Consider the following 19,925-nt stretch of genomic DNA (forward strand, 5'->3'; position numbering starts at 1 on the left):
CTGTGTACCTTAAAGTATAGCCAGGTAAGTAAGACGACTGTGACTAATTGACTATATACCACGCAGCACACACGCCATGGTGTTACACACTTCACAGTCGCATACCGTATTACTACAATGTTTTGCGAGGGTTGACCAATTTGCAACAATAAAATCGCAAACCTACAAGATCCTTGCCAGAATGCAATAGTTAGATCGCAATAGTTTTTCACCTGAAAATATCCTAGTAATAATACGATACTTGCTTCAAATGTTGAACAATAATTGATTAATTCTACTACTGTAACAGTTGTGTGCGTACATTGTGTGTGTGTATGTACAATGGTTTAAATATAGCCAGAATTTTTAGTTGGCAAACTGGTTTTTATTTAGTCAAGAATAAGCAGACATATTCATAGTTAATGGCCAAATAGAGAATTGCTGGCAAAGCTGTTCTTAGAGACTAAACACCAAGACTAGCAGCTAGTGAAATATGGCAGAAACACATCGAGTAAGTGATGAGCATGCACCTTTTATACGAAGAGAAGAACAAAGATATTATGATCAACCACAAAACAACATCAGAAAGAAAATTCTGAAAGGATCATTCTATGTTCTGACATTTTCGATGGCAGTGTTAGCTGTAGCTCTGAGCTCTATTACAGTTACACTACAACTTTCTCAGAACAACAGTATCACGATTCCAGTGAAATATACAACCTACGAAAGAATAGGCTACAAGGAGTGCCCAAAAGGCCAGGACGTTGAAAAGATATACGATGGCATTACAGTCAGCTACAACACGTCAAGTCACTACACTGGCTTTCGATGTATGTCTACCAATGAGAGTTATATTAAGTATCACGGCATATCCAACTACACTAGCACGGAACAGATCATATTTGGGAAAGTAGCCGAATACAAAACATTCACCAAAGCAAACGATCACAATGCTGCGTGTGTCGTGTGTCGTGTGAAGGGGCGTGGCTCAATAATGATCCTACCAGGCACATTCGAATGTTTAGTTTCTTGGACTATGGAATATAGTGGCTACTTGATGACTGGCAATACGTGTGTGGACACAAACATGACAACCATTGCATCCACTCGCATATATAATGGAGGGCCTACACTAAGACACGAGGTAGCAACAAGCGAGATTTACAACGAATACGATGAATATAAGGTTCTGAGCTGTGTCGTGTGCTCCAAGTAGACAAAAGAGTTGTGTGATTTAAACTAGCAATAATGAACGTGAAAACATTGAATTTTGTGATTTGATTGTGTGGAGAGCTATTATTAAGTATTAACACCATCTAAGCAATTCACATATCTAAACCACACCTACCACGCACTCACCCTTAGCCCTCTTAAATGGCCGCCCCCTCAAATGTCATAAAATTATTCATAACTATGCATGTACACAGAAAAGCTTAATCATAGTGCATCATGTGACTCCAGGCAGTCCAGGGATAGAAAAATAAAGCGAAACAAAACAACAAAATAGCCGAAAAATTGTACCTGACCTAAGTGAATATAGAAATCGAGTATTCTAAAGCACGAAGTAATATCACCGAAAGTTAGCCCATTTATAATACCACCAATGCCAAAATGTTTATAGCTGTGTTGTGTGCTCAAGTATTCTATAATAGTGTGACATTGCACCAAAATAACCAGTACACGAGAAAAATGGTGTGGGAATATTGTGATAATTATATGCTCGCTAATAGCTGAAACATATTCATAAGCAACTTACCGAAAAAGGAGGCTAACAACATCATAGTGAACCATGTGACTTAGCTAAGGTTACGGTATAGTGTTTCCACCCACGCATCAAACGCTCTATTATTTTGAGCACTTTGTACAGCTAAGAAATCATAAAGCAAACAGGAAATATTGAACTGAAGCTTCTATCTATTTAAAAGAATGAATGGGCAATAGCAATAGCATAATCATACAAATATATACTGTAGACTTCTTTCACCCTAAGAAGAGAAAAAAAGCAAGCCAAAAAACTCATGAATATTCATGAGCAATCACTATAAGACAACTAGAGCACAAAAGGAGCAATAATTAAGACATATATAAAGGCTGCTCGTTATAATCGAGAAGATGAGAAAGCGAGCCTATTGGAAACATGGAATGTCCAGATATCTCAGGAACCTCACTGGTATACAGTGGTTTGACCATCAGCAAAACACTATAATTATAACGAATACCAACAAAAGGCAGAATTACAGGTTCTTAGATACATGTAGGTGGTTATGCTTTCATCTCTGCTGCGTCCACTTAATGTATAGCCAGGTAAGTAAGATGGACTTGTAGTAATTGAATGACAACTTCATTATTGATATGTAAAGCCGTTCACACAGTAGGCGTACCACACTTTATTGTCGCATATTCTCGAAATATTTTGACGGGGACAATGGGCTGACCCATAGGGCACAACTTTATTTAGTCAAACATATTCATAGTTCATGGCCATAATTATATACAAAGCTTTATACTTTATTGTCAAAAATAGGCAGTACCAACTATATACATATTTATAAGCAACAAACCGAACAAGGAAGGCTTAACAACAATGATAGTGAATCATGTGACTTAGTTAAGAAGAACAACAACTATAAACTATAGAGAAATGGAAAAAGAAACATTTCGAGTTGGAACGTACACACCATTGCTACCAGGACGTAAGAACAAGCGAAGAAAGAAGATTCTAAGAGGATCATTCTACCTTCTAACTTTGTCACTGTCAGTGGTAGTTGTACTGAGTTCTATTTCAGTTGCACTAAGAGTTTCCAAGATACATATACCTGTGCCGGTGAAATATACGACCTACGAGATAATAGGCCGCTTTGAATGCCCATATACCCCGGGAACCACAATGATATACAGAGGTGTCACAGTCAGCTACAGCTATAACAACAACGGCACACCAACTAGCTACTCTGGCTTTCGATGCATGCCTCTTTATGTCGATATTGATTACTACACTGGGCCTGGGTGGTACCTCCTCATGGACCAGGTATACAGTGAGCCTGGGTACCTCCTCATGGACCAGGTATACAGTGAGCCTGGGTACCCCCTCATGGACCAGGTATACAGTGAGAACATAACTAAATACAAAACATTTATGCCCTCAGACAACTACAATGCTACATGTGCCGTGTGCATGGTTGAGGGGCGTGGCTCAATAATGGTCATACCCGGCAAACTCGAATGCCTGGACTCGTCTTGGACCTATGAATACAGTGGCTACTTGATGACTGGCAACACGTGTGTCGACACAGATATGGAAGGTATTAATGCACAAGGAGATCCTGACGGAGTGGCTTTTCTAACTATAATAGTTCATTAATAGCTATATAGGGGACAATGGGCTGACCCATATGGCACTGCTTTATTTAGTCAAACATATTCATAGTTCATGGCCATAATTATATACAAAGCTCTATACTTTATTGTCAAGAATAAGCAGCATCAACTATAGAGATATGGAAAATGATGCATTTCGAGTTGGAACGTACACACCATTGCTACCAGGACGTAAAAACAAGCTAAGAAAGAAGATTCTAAGAGGATCATTCTACCTTCTAATCTTGTCACTGTCAGTGATAGCTGCACTGAGTTCTTTTTCAGTTGCACTAAGAGTCCCCGTGAAATACACGACCTACGAGAGAATAGGCAACACAGAATGCCCAGATATCCCGGGAACATCACTGATATACAGTGGCATCACCATCAGCTACAGCTACAACTCCACACAAAACACACCAACTAGCTACTCTGGCTTTCGATGCATGCCTACTAATGACAAAGATATCAACTATTATACGGATGACTTCCCATATGAAGAGGACCAGGTGAACAGTGGAAACGTAACTAAATACATAACATCCACTGGTTCAAACCACCGCGATGCTATGTGTGCCGTATGCATGGTTGAGGGGCGTGCCTTGTGTAGGATCGATGGTCATACCACCATAGAGACTCTACCAGCCACCAATAGATGTGCCGAGTCTTGGACCAAACAGTATGAAGGATTTTTAATGACTGGAGGCATTTGTGTACATGTGGAGATGGTAGTAGGAAAAGTGGACTCGACTAATGAACATTTACCATTACATCATGAGGTACTGCCAGAGATTGGGAAGAATTCGATATACAATAAAGACTTTGTTTTGGGTTGTGTTGTGTGTTCTAAATAGACTGAATATTACATAATTATTTGTGTATTTACGTTATACTCAACTGAACTAAATACTACATACCTCACTAATTGCACCTCAGAGAGAGCCACTGACAAATATATATTAACAGCCCACATTAACCGTGATACTAGACACCTCCGATGCAATACCATAATTATAGGTTGCAGAGAAGCCTTCAGATGTATGTTATCACGATTGGTGGGCCACTGTACTCTGGACTCCGTACTCAGTTACTATGGTACTGCTACTATGGTACACACCTGGCTGCTTGGTTGTCTCCTTTTCCTTTGCTGCCTCCTTGTCTTTCTTGGACGGTCGTCGTAATATCCCCTCTCTCTCCGCTGCATTAGTGGGTGTAGTCTTTGCAGGGGGCACACCAGCCAGGGCCGCGTGTAGGAGTCTCAGGATGAGAGGGGCAACCCCCTCGTTCAGGACCATACTCACGTGGAGGAGGTACGGGAGAGTGTCTGGGGGGGCACATAATGGAAATTAATATAAACCCCCCAGATATACTACAGCTACTTAATTCAATGTCAAATCAATCATTCAATCATGATAGCCCACACGTAAGTACTACTCGGTCACCCTATAATGCAGCCTGGTAATGGTTCCCCGAGGGAAGTCTCCATAGCATGTGTTTAGACCTGTGTTAGCAGCTAGGCCACCCTCTATGATACAGCCACTATTGGTCTGCCCTTAAGGTGTCCACTATAGACAAGCTTCACAATAATTGCAGCACAGTGTGTGCATGCACATAACCAGACAATGAGATACGTTTCAATATCCATTACACAATATAGCGTACTACTGTTAGTAGTGGAAATTCCTATTTAGTGCCACTCCAAATAAAGAGCATGTATTGAACACAAAGGTCAAAGTTGAACAAAGGTCAAGGTTGCATTGCTCCCAAGTGTCCATTATTTAGAGGTGTGTGTATCCATGGTTACACTTACTCGTCTCCTGCTGACAGAATGCCTGCCAGTTGTTAGTACGAGATGAGGCTATCTCCTCACACGAACGCAGCTGCTCAATCACCTGCAGTGGAGGGAGGGAAGGGGGAGGGGTTATAACATTCAGGGCTGATCCAGGATTTTGGATCAGAGGGGGCGAATTGGGCAAATGAAAAATGTGGGGGGGGGGGGGCGAATCACGCCCCCCCTCAATGCAACCCTGACATTACACTGAAACAAAGAAAATAGAAATTACGATCAGTGTAATCATCTCTCAATGGGTGTGCAGGGAGTGGGAAAGGGCCAGCATGTACATTGTAAAAGGTTCTTTACAATAACAATGGTAATTAAACCACCAAGCAGAGTTTCGTCTAGTGGGGGGGGGGGGCAGGGGCAGGGGGACAGGGGTGAACCTCCCTCCTCCCTAAAATAAAATATAATGACATTACCACATTAGTTTTGTATGATACGCAATATGTAACTAGATATACAGTGATGTAATAGGGGGTGTGATCAACATATGTGGGAGTGGCCAAACAGTTTGCGGCCCATACACCACCACCCCCCAAACCCCTTACAAGCATGTACTCGGTTGATCTTTCATATAATATACCACGAAATAGCATGTGCAATAAAAAGCAGTTAAACCCATATTTTGCTGTTTTGCATTAGCATGGAGGTATAGACTATAAATGTACATTGCTATCTTTAACATGGAGGTTTGGCCATAGCACATTGGTTGGTACCTTTAGCATGGAAGTTGGGCATATGATGTACCTTTAGCATGGAGGTACGAAATATGCTGAGTTAGCATGTGCAATAAAAAGCAGTTAAACCCATATTTTGCTATTTTATATTCGCATGGAGGTATAGACTATAAATGTACATTGCTATCTTTAACATGGAGGTTTGGCCATAGCACATTGGTTGGTACCTTTAGCATGGAAGTTGGGCCATATAATGCACCTTTAGCATGGAGGTACGAAATATGCTGAGTTAGCATGTGCAATAAAACGCAGTTAAACCCATATTTTGCTATTTTATATTCGCATGGAGGTATAGGCTATAAATAAATAATGCTATCTCTAACATGGAGGTTTGGCCATAGCACATTGGTTGGTACCTTTAGCATGGAAGTTGGGCCATATAATGTACCTTTAGCATGGAGGTACGAAATATGCTGAGTTAGCATGTAGAATAAAAAGCAGTTAAACCCATATTTTGCTATAATTATTACATTAGCATGGAGGTATAGACTATAAATGTATATTGCACCCTTAACATGGAGGTTTGGCCACATACCACATTGGTACCTTTAGAATGGAGGTTTGGTCAATGTATATTGCTACATGTACCTTTAGCATGGAGGTATAGGCCATGTGCACTGGCAGGCCCGTGTGTTTCTCTGGGTTGAAGCCGCTCGTGCAGCAGGTGCCTACGACCTCCCTGAGGTGATTCCTGAGGGCATGAACGTCCCTTGTCAGACGGTAGTTCTCCTTAGAGCCACAGATGTGAAGCAATAACTGGAGGAAATCAAAACATAATTAGGTAACTTCAATACTATACTAGCTGACTATACATGTAGGTACACATGTTACACACGTTCATGTTTTCTCTAATTATAGGTCAGCATAAATGGAGCCCAATTATATGAGTTAGACAGGCGATTATTCTGACTTAGAGTTAGCTATGATTTGATTGGTCACCTTTCTCACGTGTCTCCGCCCCACTCCAATAGTCTGAGACACCTTCAACAAGAACTGCAGGTGGACGAGAAAAATAGAAGCAATTAAAGTTAGAATGGCCATAAAATCACGCTGTAACATGTCTTTAGTATATACAATCTATACGTAGCCATAATGTTTACAGCTAAACAACACAAAAGTTATAGCCGACAAAAACAGGATTCATTCAATTTTATAAGATTAGCAGCTCAGTGACACGTACGTCACAGAGTGTGGCCATCCAGTCGGGTCCGAACTCGGGAGGGGGGATGTTCCTGTTGCTCTCGCTGGCTTTCTTCAACTGACACGGAAGGACCAATAGGATCTCTGCCAGGAGACGACCATAACTGGAGAACACGTCCGTGTTGTTCTTGGTGAATTGCTTGTCAAAGAACGGGTTCAGGTCATCTAAGGGGTGGGTGAAGGTGGAGTGGGAGGAGCTAGCGGGGGAATCCTGTGTGTGTGTGTGTGTGTGTGTGTATGTTTTGTGGGGGGGTAAACCAAGGTAACCATGGCAATATCGTGTCAATCAATACCTTTAAATATACGAAGTATGAGTGCCGCGCACAGTTCATTCATTGGCATACAAAAGTGCTAACAAGCGGGACCTGTATTATTATTATGCTCCGTAACGAGCAACTACTCAGAAGCAAAGACGCAATGGCTTGCCCATCATTTTTATGTGATGTTTACGTAATGCACGTTTATAGCCTATACCTCCATGCTAATGTAATGTACATAGTACCACTAATAATGACAATTGACACCCAAAGAAATAGTTTGAGTTACAATGTATTGGGCTCCCACAGGAGGAGGAGGTTATTGACACTATACCATATTGAGGGTCTGAGCCTCGCATCTTAGAGATCTTATAAGGATGCAACAAGTGAGGGTATATAGGTGTGTGCATCTTTAGAGCTGTGAAACAATTAAATATAATTGGTAGAGTAAACAGAGACATACCACCAACCACCTCCCCCCTCCCAGACAAGTGTCTTCTTTGAGGTACGATCCCAAATTACCCAAGAATGATAACAATTAATGCATTCTCATTGTATTACGCAATTGAATGTTGCTAATACCCTCCTCCACCACGCACACCCTCAGGCTTATAACTGTTGAAACTCATTTAAATAATTCAGTAACAGCTTACAGATCAATTTAAGCAACAAAAAACTTGTTTAAATAAACGTCTATAGAGTGTGATGAAGACAGCAGTTACAGTGAGCGTGGCGATAGGAATATTTACTATCCTGCTGGCTGGTGTGGTGTACTGGATTACAAGCAGCCATTATCAAGACATTATGAAAGGATACCAGGAGATCTTGAGAGAGAAGGATATCAACCACTGGGAGATTGTCAACAGAAGAGAGACTCACAGCTTAAACAGTGCCGAACAGTGCAAGAAACAGTTTGAATATTGTACAGCTTTTATTACGGCGTGCGAAGATCAACTGAAGAGTCTACTGAACACCGATGTACAAAGCGTTAAAATGAGAGAGAAGTCTCATAGAGAAATATTGGCAATTGTCCAGACTCAAGCAGAGATAAAAAGTCAGCCTAATCCAAGCCTGTGTCTACACTACAACCAGCTACTGCAGAATGAGCTGAGTGCTTGTAATACCAGCCAGGTTGGACTCAGATTGAAAACCAGGCAACATAAAGAGAGGGAAAAGAAACTTAAGAATCTGATGTATTCTACTCAAGAACAATTCAAGCAATGTGAGTCTGACAAAGAACAGTACGTCAGCTACAGTTATACACACTGGGCCACGGCTCTATCAGTGATCATAGTGGCTACAGTCTGCATTGTAGCAACTAAAAGCAGAGGTGTGCTTAGCAACCAACAACTTGCAAACAGCATGCAAAATCAGCAAACTGAGAACAAGAAAGTAGAAGAGTTAACTGCTCTATCTAGAGAGAAAGAAAAGTTGTCAGAGAGTTTAGCTGACCAGCAAGAGACGAGCAAAATGGAAGCAGACCAACTGAGAGATGAACTAGCAGCAACTAAGACAGAGTTAGCTACAGCATGCACTGATCTACAAAAAGAAGGAGAAGCAAGAATGAAACTAGAGGAAAGTTTGAGTGAAAAAAAGAAACAAATCACAAAACTTTCCGATGAAAAAGAAACATTGAAAAAACAACACAAAAATGCGCTTAAATTGGACGCAGAGCTGGCAAGACAACTTGAGCAGCAACAGCAAAAAATGGCAGCCCAGATAAGCCAGCTGGAAGAGGCCAAGTTAAGACTCGTCAATGAAATCAAGAATCTAAAGAAAGAATTGCAGGACAGTCACTGTTGTGCCGTGAACAAAGACAAGGAAATATGGGATCAAAAACAAAGCAAAGAAGCTCTGGAAAAGCACGTGAAATATCTGGATACAAAAATCGAAAGACAACACAAAGAAAATCGTCAAAACAAGGAAAAAAATGAAAGCATGCGAACACACGTGACAACTCAAGACAAAAGAATTTCGAAACAAAATCAACAACTTCTCAGGAGCCAGGACGAAATAAAGCAAAAAGACGAACAAATTACGAAGTTACAACTAGAACTGTTGAAAAAATTAGACGCTCTAAAGAAAATGGAAAAAGAAATGGAAACCTCCCAAGAGAAGCACATCGCGTTTACAAAAGATTTTGCCGAATTTGAAGCAGCTGTACTCCAAAAAGACATTCAACTAGAAAGCGAGATAGACAGAAGACGACGAATGCTTAGGGAAAAGTCGTGCTTGGAAGACAAAGTCAAGAAGCTCGAGAGAAAGATGGGTCAAAAGTCGAGCAAAACATCCCATAAGATGCCTAGAGAAGAGATAGATATTGAACAGATACGGCTTGATCTTCATCACGAGTTTGAGGTCGATTACAATCGCTCTGAGACCCGAACCCATGGTCAGCTGACATTATTGACAGAGCAAGTCGGCCAGCTGAAAGCAGACAAGCGAGAGCAAAGCATCGAGCTGACAAAGCTACAGACCCAGATCAAGACACTCCAAGAGTTGCTCAACCAAGGCCACGCACGAGAGAAGAGAGAAAAGAGGGAGGAGACTCAAGAGAGGACCTACAGAGTAAAGCTCGACCTTTCACTTCATCCCAATTACACACAATAACTATAATATCATAATAGGCAACTACTAGCTATAAAATTATGTACATTGTAATGTATGCAATATTAAGATATGAAGGCAACATAACAAAGGGACTTTCCCTGGGATTCCACCTGCCGTGCCTACACGCTCTGAATGACAACAATGTGCATGCATGGATACACAGAACCAGACAATACATAAATACACATACGCACTGCATGTTAACTACATGTACATGTATAGTCTGTATCATAGCAACTGGGTGGGTTTAATAAACTCCGCACTCCGCATTCCTCATAAACTCCTTTGCCTTGAGGGCGCACTGATTTAACATATTCACTTCAGTTTCAGTTTCAGTAAAGAGATTTAGTAATTCACCAACAATGTATACAAGATGCAGTCAAGTATGGTATGTTATAATATACAAGAACGTGCATTAGCGAAGCAGCTGCCACTAATTATCCCTACGATGCCAACCCTCTCTCACCTCAGATACTTGCAGACACTGAGGTCGAGTGGTGATCTCAGAGAGCAGCTGTCTGCTGTAGTCAAGGAGAGGCGTGTCCTTGAGGAGGGTGGCAGCCGTCGTGTAGAAGAGCATGTGAGACGCATATGCCGGCTGTGTGTGTGTGTGTGTGTGTGTGGGAGGAGGTAAATGATGACACTATACTTAACTGAAACTCTCAAACACATAACGAAATCCACACTGCCAATAGACACACCCACCTTTCCTTCTTTGCTGCGATCCTTTTTCCTAGACATGAGTATATTAATGAACCGCAGATAGAGTAGGCGTGTCTCATGGGTGTGGTCTCGAGTAACCATCTTGCCCACCCCCTCATCTGTAAAGAGTCGAGATGAGAAGGTGGTTACCAAGGAGACGAGAAGGTTGGCGTCCTCACGATGACGGTCCAGGTTCATCGTTAAAAACATGAGCAGCTGAGGAGATGGTATACACAGATAAAAAGCAAAAAAATTAATTATTATGGGGCAATTATCTAAGCTTACAAATTTCGGAAATCAATAGCCAAGCAGCCATAGCTAGCTAGCATTTTATTGGTCTAGAAACTTTTTTATTTTCATTTTCACACTGTACATTATACTGTATATAACTTTCATATTAACGTCAGCTGGTATTGATATGACACTTTAGTATCACGCAATAACATACCTGTAGGTAGCATATGGACCTGAGACCACCCACTTCCTCCGCCTGGTCCAGCCGTTCAAGCAGCTGTGTGATGAGGGCGTGTCTCAGAGAGGCCAATCGAGTGTTACCCTCTCCAGCATCCTGCCCATCACATGAGTCAAACATGAGAGGGAGGTCCTCCTCAGTACCTGGGTCATCATCTTCTGTGTGTGAAGGGAGATAGTGTCAACTTGAATAACAAACACAGAGAGTTGAGACTTTCCGGTAGGTTGATACATGTACCGTATAGCGGGTATATTTCGAGGGTATAAATGTTAGCGGTTTTCGCGGATTGAGCCTGTACCGCGAAAATTTATACCCACGAAAATTTATGAATAGTAGGCTTGTTCAGTATTATGGATTCGAGGCTAACGGTGTGGAGGTACAGCTGCATGTTGATGTGCGCATGCGCCAAAAGGCTCGAACTCAGACCACGAAAATAAAATCCGCGAAATCCTTTGTAATGGTTCATCCGCGAAAATTTATACCCTCGAAATATACCCACTATACGGTATACAGCATTTGTAATTAGGGTTGTCTGAGGTCGCATCTGGTGCATTAATTACTGGAGCGCATTTACCAGGAACATGTCTGCAAAGCAGTACTGTAACATTTTAAATCTAGACTTCGTGAGACCTTTTCCACTAGCATGTGGAATGGTCACAATATGAAGCCCGGTGGTCTATGGCTATACATGCATACATACATATAAATACAGGAGACAGGACAGACCTAGCTCGTCCTCTCCAGTGCTATCATTGGCCATCTCTGCCTCAGTGGTCTCGTCAGCTTGCTTATCATCCGAGGGTTCCTCTGGCTCCTCCTCCACATCACCCTCCCCATTCTCCTCCGCTGCTGCCACATCCTGCATCACATGCTCCCAGCTGCGTATCAGGAGGGGGCTCTGACTCATAGGAGCTCTGAAGGAAGAGGCAAAACAAAACTCTCGAGCAATTGCAAAAAAAAAATATGTGATAAAACCGACATACGAGGTGTTTGGAACATACAGGTTCTTATTAAGTTACCCAAAAATAATTAATTTTCGGAATGATAATGGACTTTGAACTGACCAGCAAAACAATGGAGACCTATTTACCTTGATAACGAGGCAAGAGATGAGGAGCTTGATCGCCCACTGACCTCCTCTCTACTAGGTAGAGGGGGTGGTTCAGAAGGAGGCTGTCCCACCTCGTTAGCAGAGCTCTGTGATGAGGGGGGCTGGTTCATTTGGGGCACTGGTAGTCCCATATCTTGCATAGCAGACAATAGGGGCTGGGCCATCTCCCCGATCATGTCAGCACCGCCCCCTCCCTCCTGTGAGGGTGTGAGAAGTGTGATGTGTGCACACAAAATAAATATCGAAAAACCAGTAATACTTAGAGGCAATGTTCGTGAGTAAGCGTGTTGTGGGCAGTGGAGACCACACCCACAAGATAATAACCCACTGAGTCCTTGATCCTGTGGACTACTAGTCACTGTCTGCGATTGGAACGCCAGTAATGGCATCACACGCCAAGACTGGAACTTAAACCGCAATACTTAAGCTGGTATATAGTTAGTATAAAATTATAGTTACCAATACTAGTATATAGCGTGCGTGATCGTGTGTACCTCATTCTGCTGCAGACTGAGCTGTATTGCCATATTCATCATGGCGTCATCGTCTGGGAGGAACTCATTCATAGCCATCATGTACTGGTCAGGATCTGAGAGGTGGTGGGATGATTTGACACATAAAAGTTCTAAGTAGCAAATACATATATCTTAGCAAAAAATAAACGACGTACACAGGCAATTGTATGTATGTACACATACGCATCAAAGGACTGATTTTGTATGATAGTTTTAAAGACAGGCGCCACCCTAACTCACTGGATAGTATCTGCATGAGGCCGGCTTGGTTGCCCCCCAGGGCTTGCATAAGGCCAGCTTGGTTACCCCCCAGGGCTTGTAGTAGGGCTGCTTGGTTACCCCCCAGGGCTTGCATCAGGCCCGCTTGATTACCTCCCAGAGCTTGCAGTAGGCTGGCTTGATTGCCCTGTACAAAGACGACACTTTTTTGAAATGCTTTTCAAACTTTGATGAGAATTCCAATGTTACAAGCATATCATTGATAATGAATGAATGTGCCTCGACTGGGTAATGCCAGATAACTGTGGGAGGGGTCAGTTGCCTAGCGACCTAAGAAGAGCCAACTTTTCTCGGCTCAGTTTGACCCTTGTGACTACTGATAACAAATCACAAGAGCTTCGAAGAGCCATGCAAGATACAGATTTACCAACAATAATAAACCGTTACAAAAGTATAGCATTCATGCACTCACAGCTGGGAGAGGCTCTTGAGGAGGCATCTCCAACTGCTGCCATCCAAAGTCTTGTTGTTCCTGGTTCTCAACAGCTTGCTCTACTGATCCCTCTCCACCCTCGTCTTGTGCAGGAGGGCCCTCAGCATCTCCACCAACATCACTAGGCACAGGGTCACTGGGTTCATCCTCTTGAGCAGCTTCAGCTGTACACACAAATACAAGCACTTGAACCCAACTTAAACAAATCATATAACAGTAAAATTTGAAAACACACTAATTGTATAACAGTGTCCCTCAGAATTTAAAAACCAGTCAATCATCAGATTCAGACTGGGGCGGCATTAAGATCATCACTGGACACACACACCCTCACACTGACCACACCTTTTTCTGATTCTTCAGCGACCACCTCTTCCTCTTTCTGTAGAGAAAATATATTTATATATTATTGTCAGGCAGAGCTATTAAGCAACATACAGGTACAGCCGTACACTGTAGTACTGACAGCATGTATGTACCCTCGTAAGGGACCGTCCCCACCCACAGACAGGGTGAGGTGGTGAGTGGGAGGGAGTCTCTATAGCAGTGGGCGGTGTGCGGACACACACGAGAGGTGTGTCCACTAGTATAACACCTACTGCACACACACATCACATTAATGTGGAGGTTACAAAAAACTAACCTTTTCTTTACGAGGTTTCTTGTTTTTGAGCATCTTCATCAGCACCTTGACAACGGGCACACACACTTGTGAGTCCTGAGGATAATACAATAATAATCGATTTTCTAGAACCAAAGTTACTGCTGTTGAAAGATGTTATGCACAAACATGTAATGGCTTACAGTGTAGAAGAGGAACTTGATGGTGTGTGTGAGTACGACGGATAGTAGGGTGTGGTCTTGCAGTACACACAACCACATGACCTCCGTGAGACAGGTCACCGTCAGATTGACCAGAGTGAAGCCTGCAGGTGATGGAGGGGGATATTGGTATACATGTACGATGGTTGCTGTGTCCTGTGGTTTGCCCTAACTACAACACACAACGTACCATACTAGTTTGACCGCTACAGATAGCAACGAACTAAGTAACTAAGGTAATGTTCGTGAGTAAGCGTGTTGTGGGCGGTGGAGACCACACCCACAAGATAATAACCCACTGAGTCCTTGATCCTGTGGACTACTAGTCACTGTCTGCGATTGGAACGCCAGTAATGGCATCACACGCCAAGACTGGAACTTAAACCGCACTTTTCCCACTACGAACAGATTAGTACTAGAAATATTGCTACACTTTTCCCGGCTACATAGAGACCCTTGGATCTGTAATGTTAGGAAACACAACTATTTTTGAAAGCATATATACGCTGTAATTATAACCACAGTAACCAACCACCAGCTGTTTAAAATACATCTAGAACTATAGTAAAGAGACCACTACCACTCAGAAAATTCTTAGCAGTCATAAATCCACAAGCTGTACTTTTTAAAAGATCACTTATTAAATACATACCAGGGTTAACGACAGGCTTCACAGATGGACTGGCAGCATTCTTTGTCAGGATCTTCCAGAACACATTGACAAGGAGTTCAATAAAGAGTGGTACTCGGTCTCCCTCGGCAACCCCCTCACCTAGCAACGACCCGACTTGAGCGGCCAATAGCAGCAGGTTGTCCGGACGAACCTAATACACGTAGGAATGGAGATCAATACAATAGCACACGACATAATTATTACTTGTACAAAAATTATTTCTCAAAATAAAATAAAAACACAGTCTATCACATGATTCAGACTGCATGGGGCGGTTTACATATAGTTTGTTTCGTGCGTCTCTTATGCAGACAGCTGTTATAGAGCAGCAGTCACAACTTCACACACGACATGATCTCCCTGCCCATCTCGGCTCTAGAGCAGCACTGAGAAGCTGGCCAAAGTGCGATTCAGGACAGGGGACAGTATAATACAGGCGTCCTATATACACAGGCAAACTACGCTTCTAGACAAAAACAACCACCTCTTAGACCTAGCTACATAAAATAGGCAAATTTATGTGATGAATGAGATATGAGGATTGAAAATAGACACAACTCCGAACATTCTGGGTACATCACTGAGTAGTTGGTCACGCGCTAGCCATTCCATTGTCAGTATTTAGAGCTCACCTTGCCCACTTTGAGGAGCAGTAGTAGCAGATATTGATAGTACTCTGGTTCAATAAGCGTGTCTTTGCTCTGTGCATCAGTGAGGGTGCTCACCACCTGAGACAGCTGGATACGATCCTGAGGTATAGCAACACTTGATAAACACATAGTCAGCTTTACTGTATGCTCCTGCAGCTACGCCCTGAGGCACGATTATACACATAGCTTCTAGATACGCCAAGGGGCACAAAAATCAGTCCAAGGTGACAAAACAAAGACAGATTTTAAGTATATGCACGACACACGTTCTAACACTTTCACCATCCCTCACAAGCATATTTCATCCCACATACACTCCTCACGCCCACCTTCTCCTCGAGGTAAGCCTCTCTGTTGCTGACAGTGCAAGCTAGGAGAAACTTGTAATGATATTGCAGTTGGAACGGCACACTGTACGTCAGCAGGTTCATTGCCTTGGTGATGACCTCTGACACATTGGGCCACTAGCAAAGCAAAAAAACAACAGAAACAGGAATAGTAACTCAACCACTGGGTTTGTACATGAGTGTACACAGCATGTACATGTATACACGTACAGTGTAGTCAGGTTAAGTATGTACTGGACTAAACGGAGATATTTAACTTGAGTACTATTCCATATGTAACCATCATCAACCGACCTTTTCCTTGTCGACAGAGAGACAGTGGTTGGCCAGCACATCAAATGAATGACACACCAAGCTACATGGATACATAGAACAATTGAAATATAAATGCTGAAATAATATGTGTATTATGATGGTTACCCTGGGCATACCAACAGTGGCTGTAATAAAGAAGTAGCCTGCTAACACAGGTCCAACACTTGCTGTTGAGACTTTTGGGCGTAGCTTAATTTGACCATACTAAGCTAGCTAGGAGATAAACTAACTTGTCTGACGATGAGACAGTTTTTGTAGACACAATCACGGCCATGTCTGAGCTCTCATCCTCTGACTCCGCCCCCTGGGAGGGGCCAGGTGTCCCTGCCTTGCTGGGGGTAGGGAGAGGAGGTGGAGGGTCGTCAGGCCAACCAAACCCGGCCTTGGTACGAGTGTATACCTTGATACAATCAATCAAGTTGACACCAGATGGATCCATGCTGGGACCAACTGGAGGGGGGGAAACCGCAAGTCCATACATGTATACAATCATGAGATCGAACAATCTTACATCAGCCATAAACCATCAAAGATATACGTGCCTAGGTACAGGCTGGTACTAAACTTCACATACGGGGAAATATTATAGCTGTACATTGGTTTGCGAACACAATAATTATCAATAAAACCCACAGTATAATACTCCATTTTAACAAAAACTATATCCTCTAGTCCTCACATGGCTCTGAAACATGCAGCTGCACTACCCTACAGCAGTGAGAGTGTCCCATAACTCACAGTTGATCTTGACCATCTTGTCAGCCTGCAGTGACTCCTCCCTCATGAGCGGTATGTCCACCCATCGACACATGCCAGCTGGGAAGCTCACCGTGTGCGTGCGTCCAAACACCTCGATGAAGGACGGTGCCTTCTCCATTGAGTGGGAGCCCAGTTGCACACGAAGACCCACAATCACTGTCATCTGGGACACGGTGTTGCTGACCTCCACTGTGAAGCCTGAGGGCTTGTTGTTAGCAAGGTAGAGACTGCCTGCGTTGAGTCGAGTCTTCACCTGGCTGTGGTTGTAGATGTGGAGAATGTCGGCACCGCCAAACTGTGTGTGGGCGTGTGGTCATTATTGCACATGTCACGTACTATATACATGAATAATATTTATTACAATGATACATTTTCCGGCAATTTCCCACTCTCCCCAACTGTTAACTTTACATGAAATGAACAACAAAACTTAGCAAACAATAAATTATTACTAAGGAATGATATTCCAGTGGTAAGTGCCGCCTCTCTACTACATCTAGTTGTCCCCTGCCTGACTGTTCTCGCCCCACGGGGAGGTCCAGTATCTCACTGGGGGGTCTGACGGGCCAGGACAGGGGGTATAATACTCTCACACACTCATGATTCAAGCACTCCCAATGTGCACCGTACAGGGTGTTGGCCTCAGCACACCCCCTCACACGAGGGTGGGGGTGTGGCTACGAGGAGACCCGGGAATGGATCTAAGGAAGCGTGTACCAATCTATACGAGGAACTATACAAACCTAACTACTATTAACCAGGCTGTTCTATTATAGAGAGGGTAAGCACAAGAGACACAAGAAGAAGTTCACTGTAATAAGTGACCAAAAATCACACTTTTATTTATAGAGGGTGACCACAACAGACATGCTTCACTGTAATAAGTGGCTAAGAACCACTTTATGCAAGGACTAAAAAGTAACTACTAGAATAGCACAGAGTACCAACAGTCTCTCACCTCGACTTCATTTGGCTGCAGCTGGTGACAGCTCTCAAAGAAGTCCACAGAGAACTTTGGTGATCCTGAGTGTCGACTGGTGGCTGTGCTCCTCTCCTTGGACTTGAGAACAGCCAGAGGGCTAGCTGGTTGAAAGTTCTGTTGCAGCCAATACTCGGTGTTTGTGTTCTTGTTAGTGACGTATATCCTCAGGCTACCGTCCTCACACAGTGTCATGAGGGTGGTGCGGCTCTGGGAGCTCTGCTGAGTGGGTGGAGCAATGGGTGTGGTTACATATATTGCACGACAGGTACAGTTTGACTGGCTGCTCTAGCGACACAATAAAAAAAATGTTGGGAAAATCATAAGTGCAGCTGTACTGTACTAGTAGTGTTTGTACTTGGTGACGATTGTTAGTGGTACTGGGAGTGAGACAGTACGACAGTGTATATAGGTCACCATGGTTACTATGTGCAATAGGGAACGCCAGTAGTGCCACTAACACTGACACCACGGAGCAATAACTGCACACACACAAATCCATTAAGGCCACTCCAAGTGATACTCTGGTTTCTGGTCCACCGCCCACATCAGATTTTATTCTTGGATTTCTATCTCATTATTGGATTTCTATCTACTACGCATGCGCAGAATGGTTCATGTGGCACAAAATAGTGTGATAATGATATTCATTTGCAAAATAATGAGGTAAAATTGATAATGACATAATGAGAAAAGCCGCCCGCCCGCATGCAATTAGAAAAACTTCAGGACCAGAAACCAGAGTGTCACTTGGAGTGGCCTAAAGTGTTTTTTTTACAAAACTATTATTTTTAAATATTGCTTACTGTATCTCCCTGAGCAGCTGGCTGTCTCATAGCAACCATTCCTTGCACCCTAGCTTTGTTGGGCAGTGCTTTCAACTCCTGGATTTGAACTTTGTCCGGCTTGACTAGAATAACGACGGGGTTGGCCAGTGTCTGTGTGAGCGCACACACGAGGCCGGGGTGGTGCTGTACCTCCGTCCATTGTACGAGTGCTGGCCCCGCCCCCTTTGTACCAGGGGTCACAGGGGTCGCCTTGAGGGGTAGCTCTGCGAGTGAGTTGTAGCCGGAGAATGACGACTGGGGGGCAAGCACAAAGGAACGACCTAGAAGGGGGGTAGACATGATGTTATTACTATTATGGCTATTGTTTACACAAGTCAATTTTACAATTGTCAAAACTTGGCAACATGCACACTACACACACACACACACACACACACACACACACACACACACACACACACACACACACACACACACACACACACACACACACACACACACACACACACACAAATACCCAGGTACTTTCCCTAGTACATTGTATATACATACTAAAACACACACGTGTCTGTCTAAAGTTACATTGGCATGATAATGCACTATGATACACATATATAAAAAGGAGACAAACAGTAACTTGACATTCATAGAGCAGACCAGCACTACATTATGACAGCTACTCTTCAACCCCAACACTTTGCTGAGGGCCGATTTCGATATGCCTACAAAGGAGAATATACTGCTCCACCAGACAAGAGAGGCAAGAAGTGTGTTGTGAAGAAGATGAAAGCGACGTTCACTTGGAAACCAACTGATTGGGAGGAATCTCTGCAGATTCTGGAGACATCAAAACAGCTGGCCGATAATTTCAACAACTACTCCAACACAAACAAGCCAGTAAAATTTGTAGATGCAGAAGTGACTCAAGTCAAAGAAGTAGGGAACAGTACAACACTTGGATTGAAAGAATACGTTACAATAGAAGACTACATCCCAGGAGACTACATAAAGTGGTGCAACAACTATGGAGGCTTCGATCCTAGGAGCACATCGATGCCAGCGTTTGTCCATTGGTCCTGGGCACACACTAAGGGGGAAACAAT

The 19,925-nt window shown here is 43.1% G+C and overlaps 2 protein-coding genes and 2 non-coding genes across 8 annotated transcripts in view; 1 reads left to right on the forward strand and 3 right to left on the reverse strand.

Annotated features, from left to right (window-relative positions):
- Positions 1 to 19,925, reverse strand: part of LOC135342571 (E3 ubiquitin-protein ligase UBR4-like) — a 77,824-nt gene that overhangs the window by 30,346 nt on the left and 27,553 nt on the right. For 3 of the 5 annotated variants that reach the window (XM_064539316.1, XM_064539319.1, XM_064539320.1), the window contains 24 exons: positions 18,841 to 19,142; positions 18,014 to 18,256; positions 17,035 to 17,350; positions 16,527 to 16,746; positions 16,276 to 16,336; positions 15,964 to 16,098; positions 15,617 to 15,733; positions 14,964 to 15,135; positions 14,294 to 14,415; positions 14,133 to 14,207; positions 13,835 to 13,871; positions 13,469 to 13,653; positions 13,018 to 13,183; positions 12,757 to 12,851; positions 12,242 to 12,459; positions 11,878 to 12,065; positions 11,128 to 11,309; positions 10,683 to 10,895; positions 10,444 to 10,575; positions 7,091 to 7,321; positions 6,850 to 6,903; positions 6,499 to 6,666; positions 5,147 to 5,228; positions 4,454 to 4,660 (listed from right to left, as the gene is read on the reverse strand). In XM_064539316.1, the coding sequence (XP_064395386.1) occupies positions 4,454 to 4,660; positions 5,147 to 5,228; positions 6,499 to 6,666; positions 6,850 to 6,903; positions 7,091 to 7,321; positions 10,444 to 10,575; positions 10,683 to 10,895; positions 11,128 to 11,309; positions 11,878 to 12,065; positions 12,242 to 12,459; positions 12,757 to 12,851; positions 13,018 to 13,183; positions 13,469 to 13,653; positions 13,835 to 13,871; positions 14,133 to 14,207; positions 14,294 to 14,415; positions 14,964 to 15,135; positions 15,617 to 15,733; positions 15,964 to 16,098; positions 16,276 to 16,336; positions 16,527 to 16,746; positions 17,035 to 17,350; positions 18,014 to 18,256; positions 18,841 to 19,142 (3,921 nt within the window). The remainder of the gene's footprint in view (positions 1 to 4,453; positions 4,661 to 5,146; positions 5,229 to 6,498; positions 6,667 to 6,849; positions 6,904 to 7,090; positions 7,322 to 10,443; positions 10,576 to 10,682; positions 10,896 to 11,127; positions 11,310 to 11,877; positions 12,066 to 12,241; positions 12,460 to 12,756; positions 12,852 to 13,017; positions 13,184 to 13,468; positions 13,654 to 13,834; positions 13,872 to 14,132; positions 14,208 to 14,293; positions 14,416 to 14,963; positions 15,136 to 15,616; positions 15,734 to 15,963; positions 16,099 to 16,275; positions 16,337 to 16,526; positions 16,747 to 17,034; positions 17,351 to 18,013; positions 18,257 to 18,840; positions 19,143 to 19,925) is intronic. The other 2 variants (XM_064539317.1, XM_064539318.1) reach the window with 2 other exon arrangements.
- On the forward strand, positions 7,839 to 10,065 carry LOC135342635 (trichohyalin-like). Its single transcript, XM_064539427.1, has one exon. The coding sequence runs from the start codon at positions 8,073 to 8,075 to the stop codon at positions 9,975 to 9,977; it is 1,905 nt and encodes a 634-aa protein (XP_064395497.1). The 5' UTR covers positions 7,839 to 8,072; the 3' UTR covers positions 9,978 to 10,065.
- LOC135343427 (small nucleolar RNA SNORD31) lies at positions 13,736 to 13,811 on the reverse strand. Its single transcript, XR_010397170.1, has one exon. It is a non-coding gene; the product is annotated as a small nucleolar RNA SNORD31 (small nucleolar RNA).
- LOC135343432 (small nucleolar RNA SNORA53) lies at positions 17,555 to 17,771 on the reverse strand. The gene has a single exon (XR_010397174.1). It is a non-coding gene; the product is annotated as a small nucleolar RNA SNORA53 (small nucleolar RNA).

This window comes from Halichondria panicea, chromosome 10 (assembly GCF_963675165.1).
Source record: "Halichondria panicea chromosome 10, odHalPani1.1, whole genome shotgun sequence".
NCBI classification, from domain to species: Eukaryota; Metazoa; Porifera; class Demospongiae; order Suberitida; family Halichondriidae; genus Halichondria; species Halichondria panicea.

What these genes read in the sequence shown, in the direction of transcription:
- LOC135342635 (XM_064539427.1), top strand. Translation starts at nt 8,073, where the DNA reads ATGAAGACAGCAGTTACAGTGAGCGTGGCGATAGGAATATTTACTATC.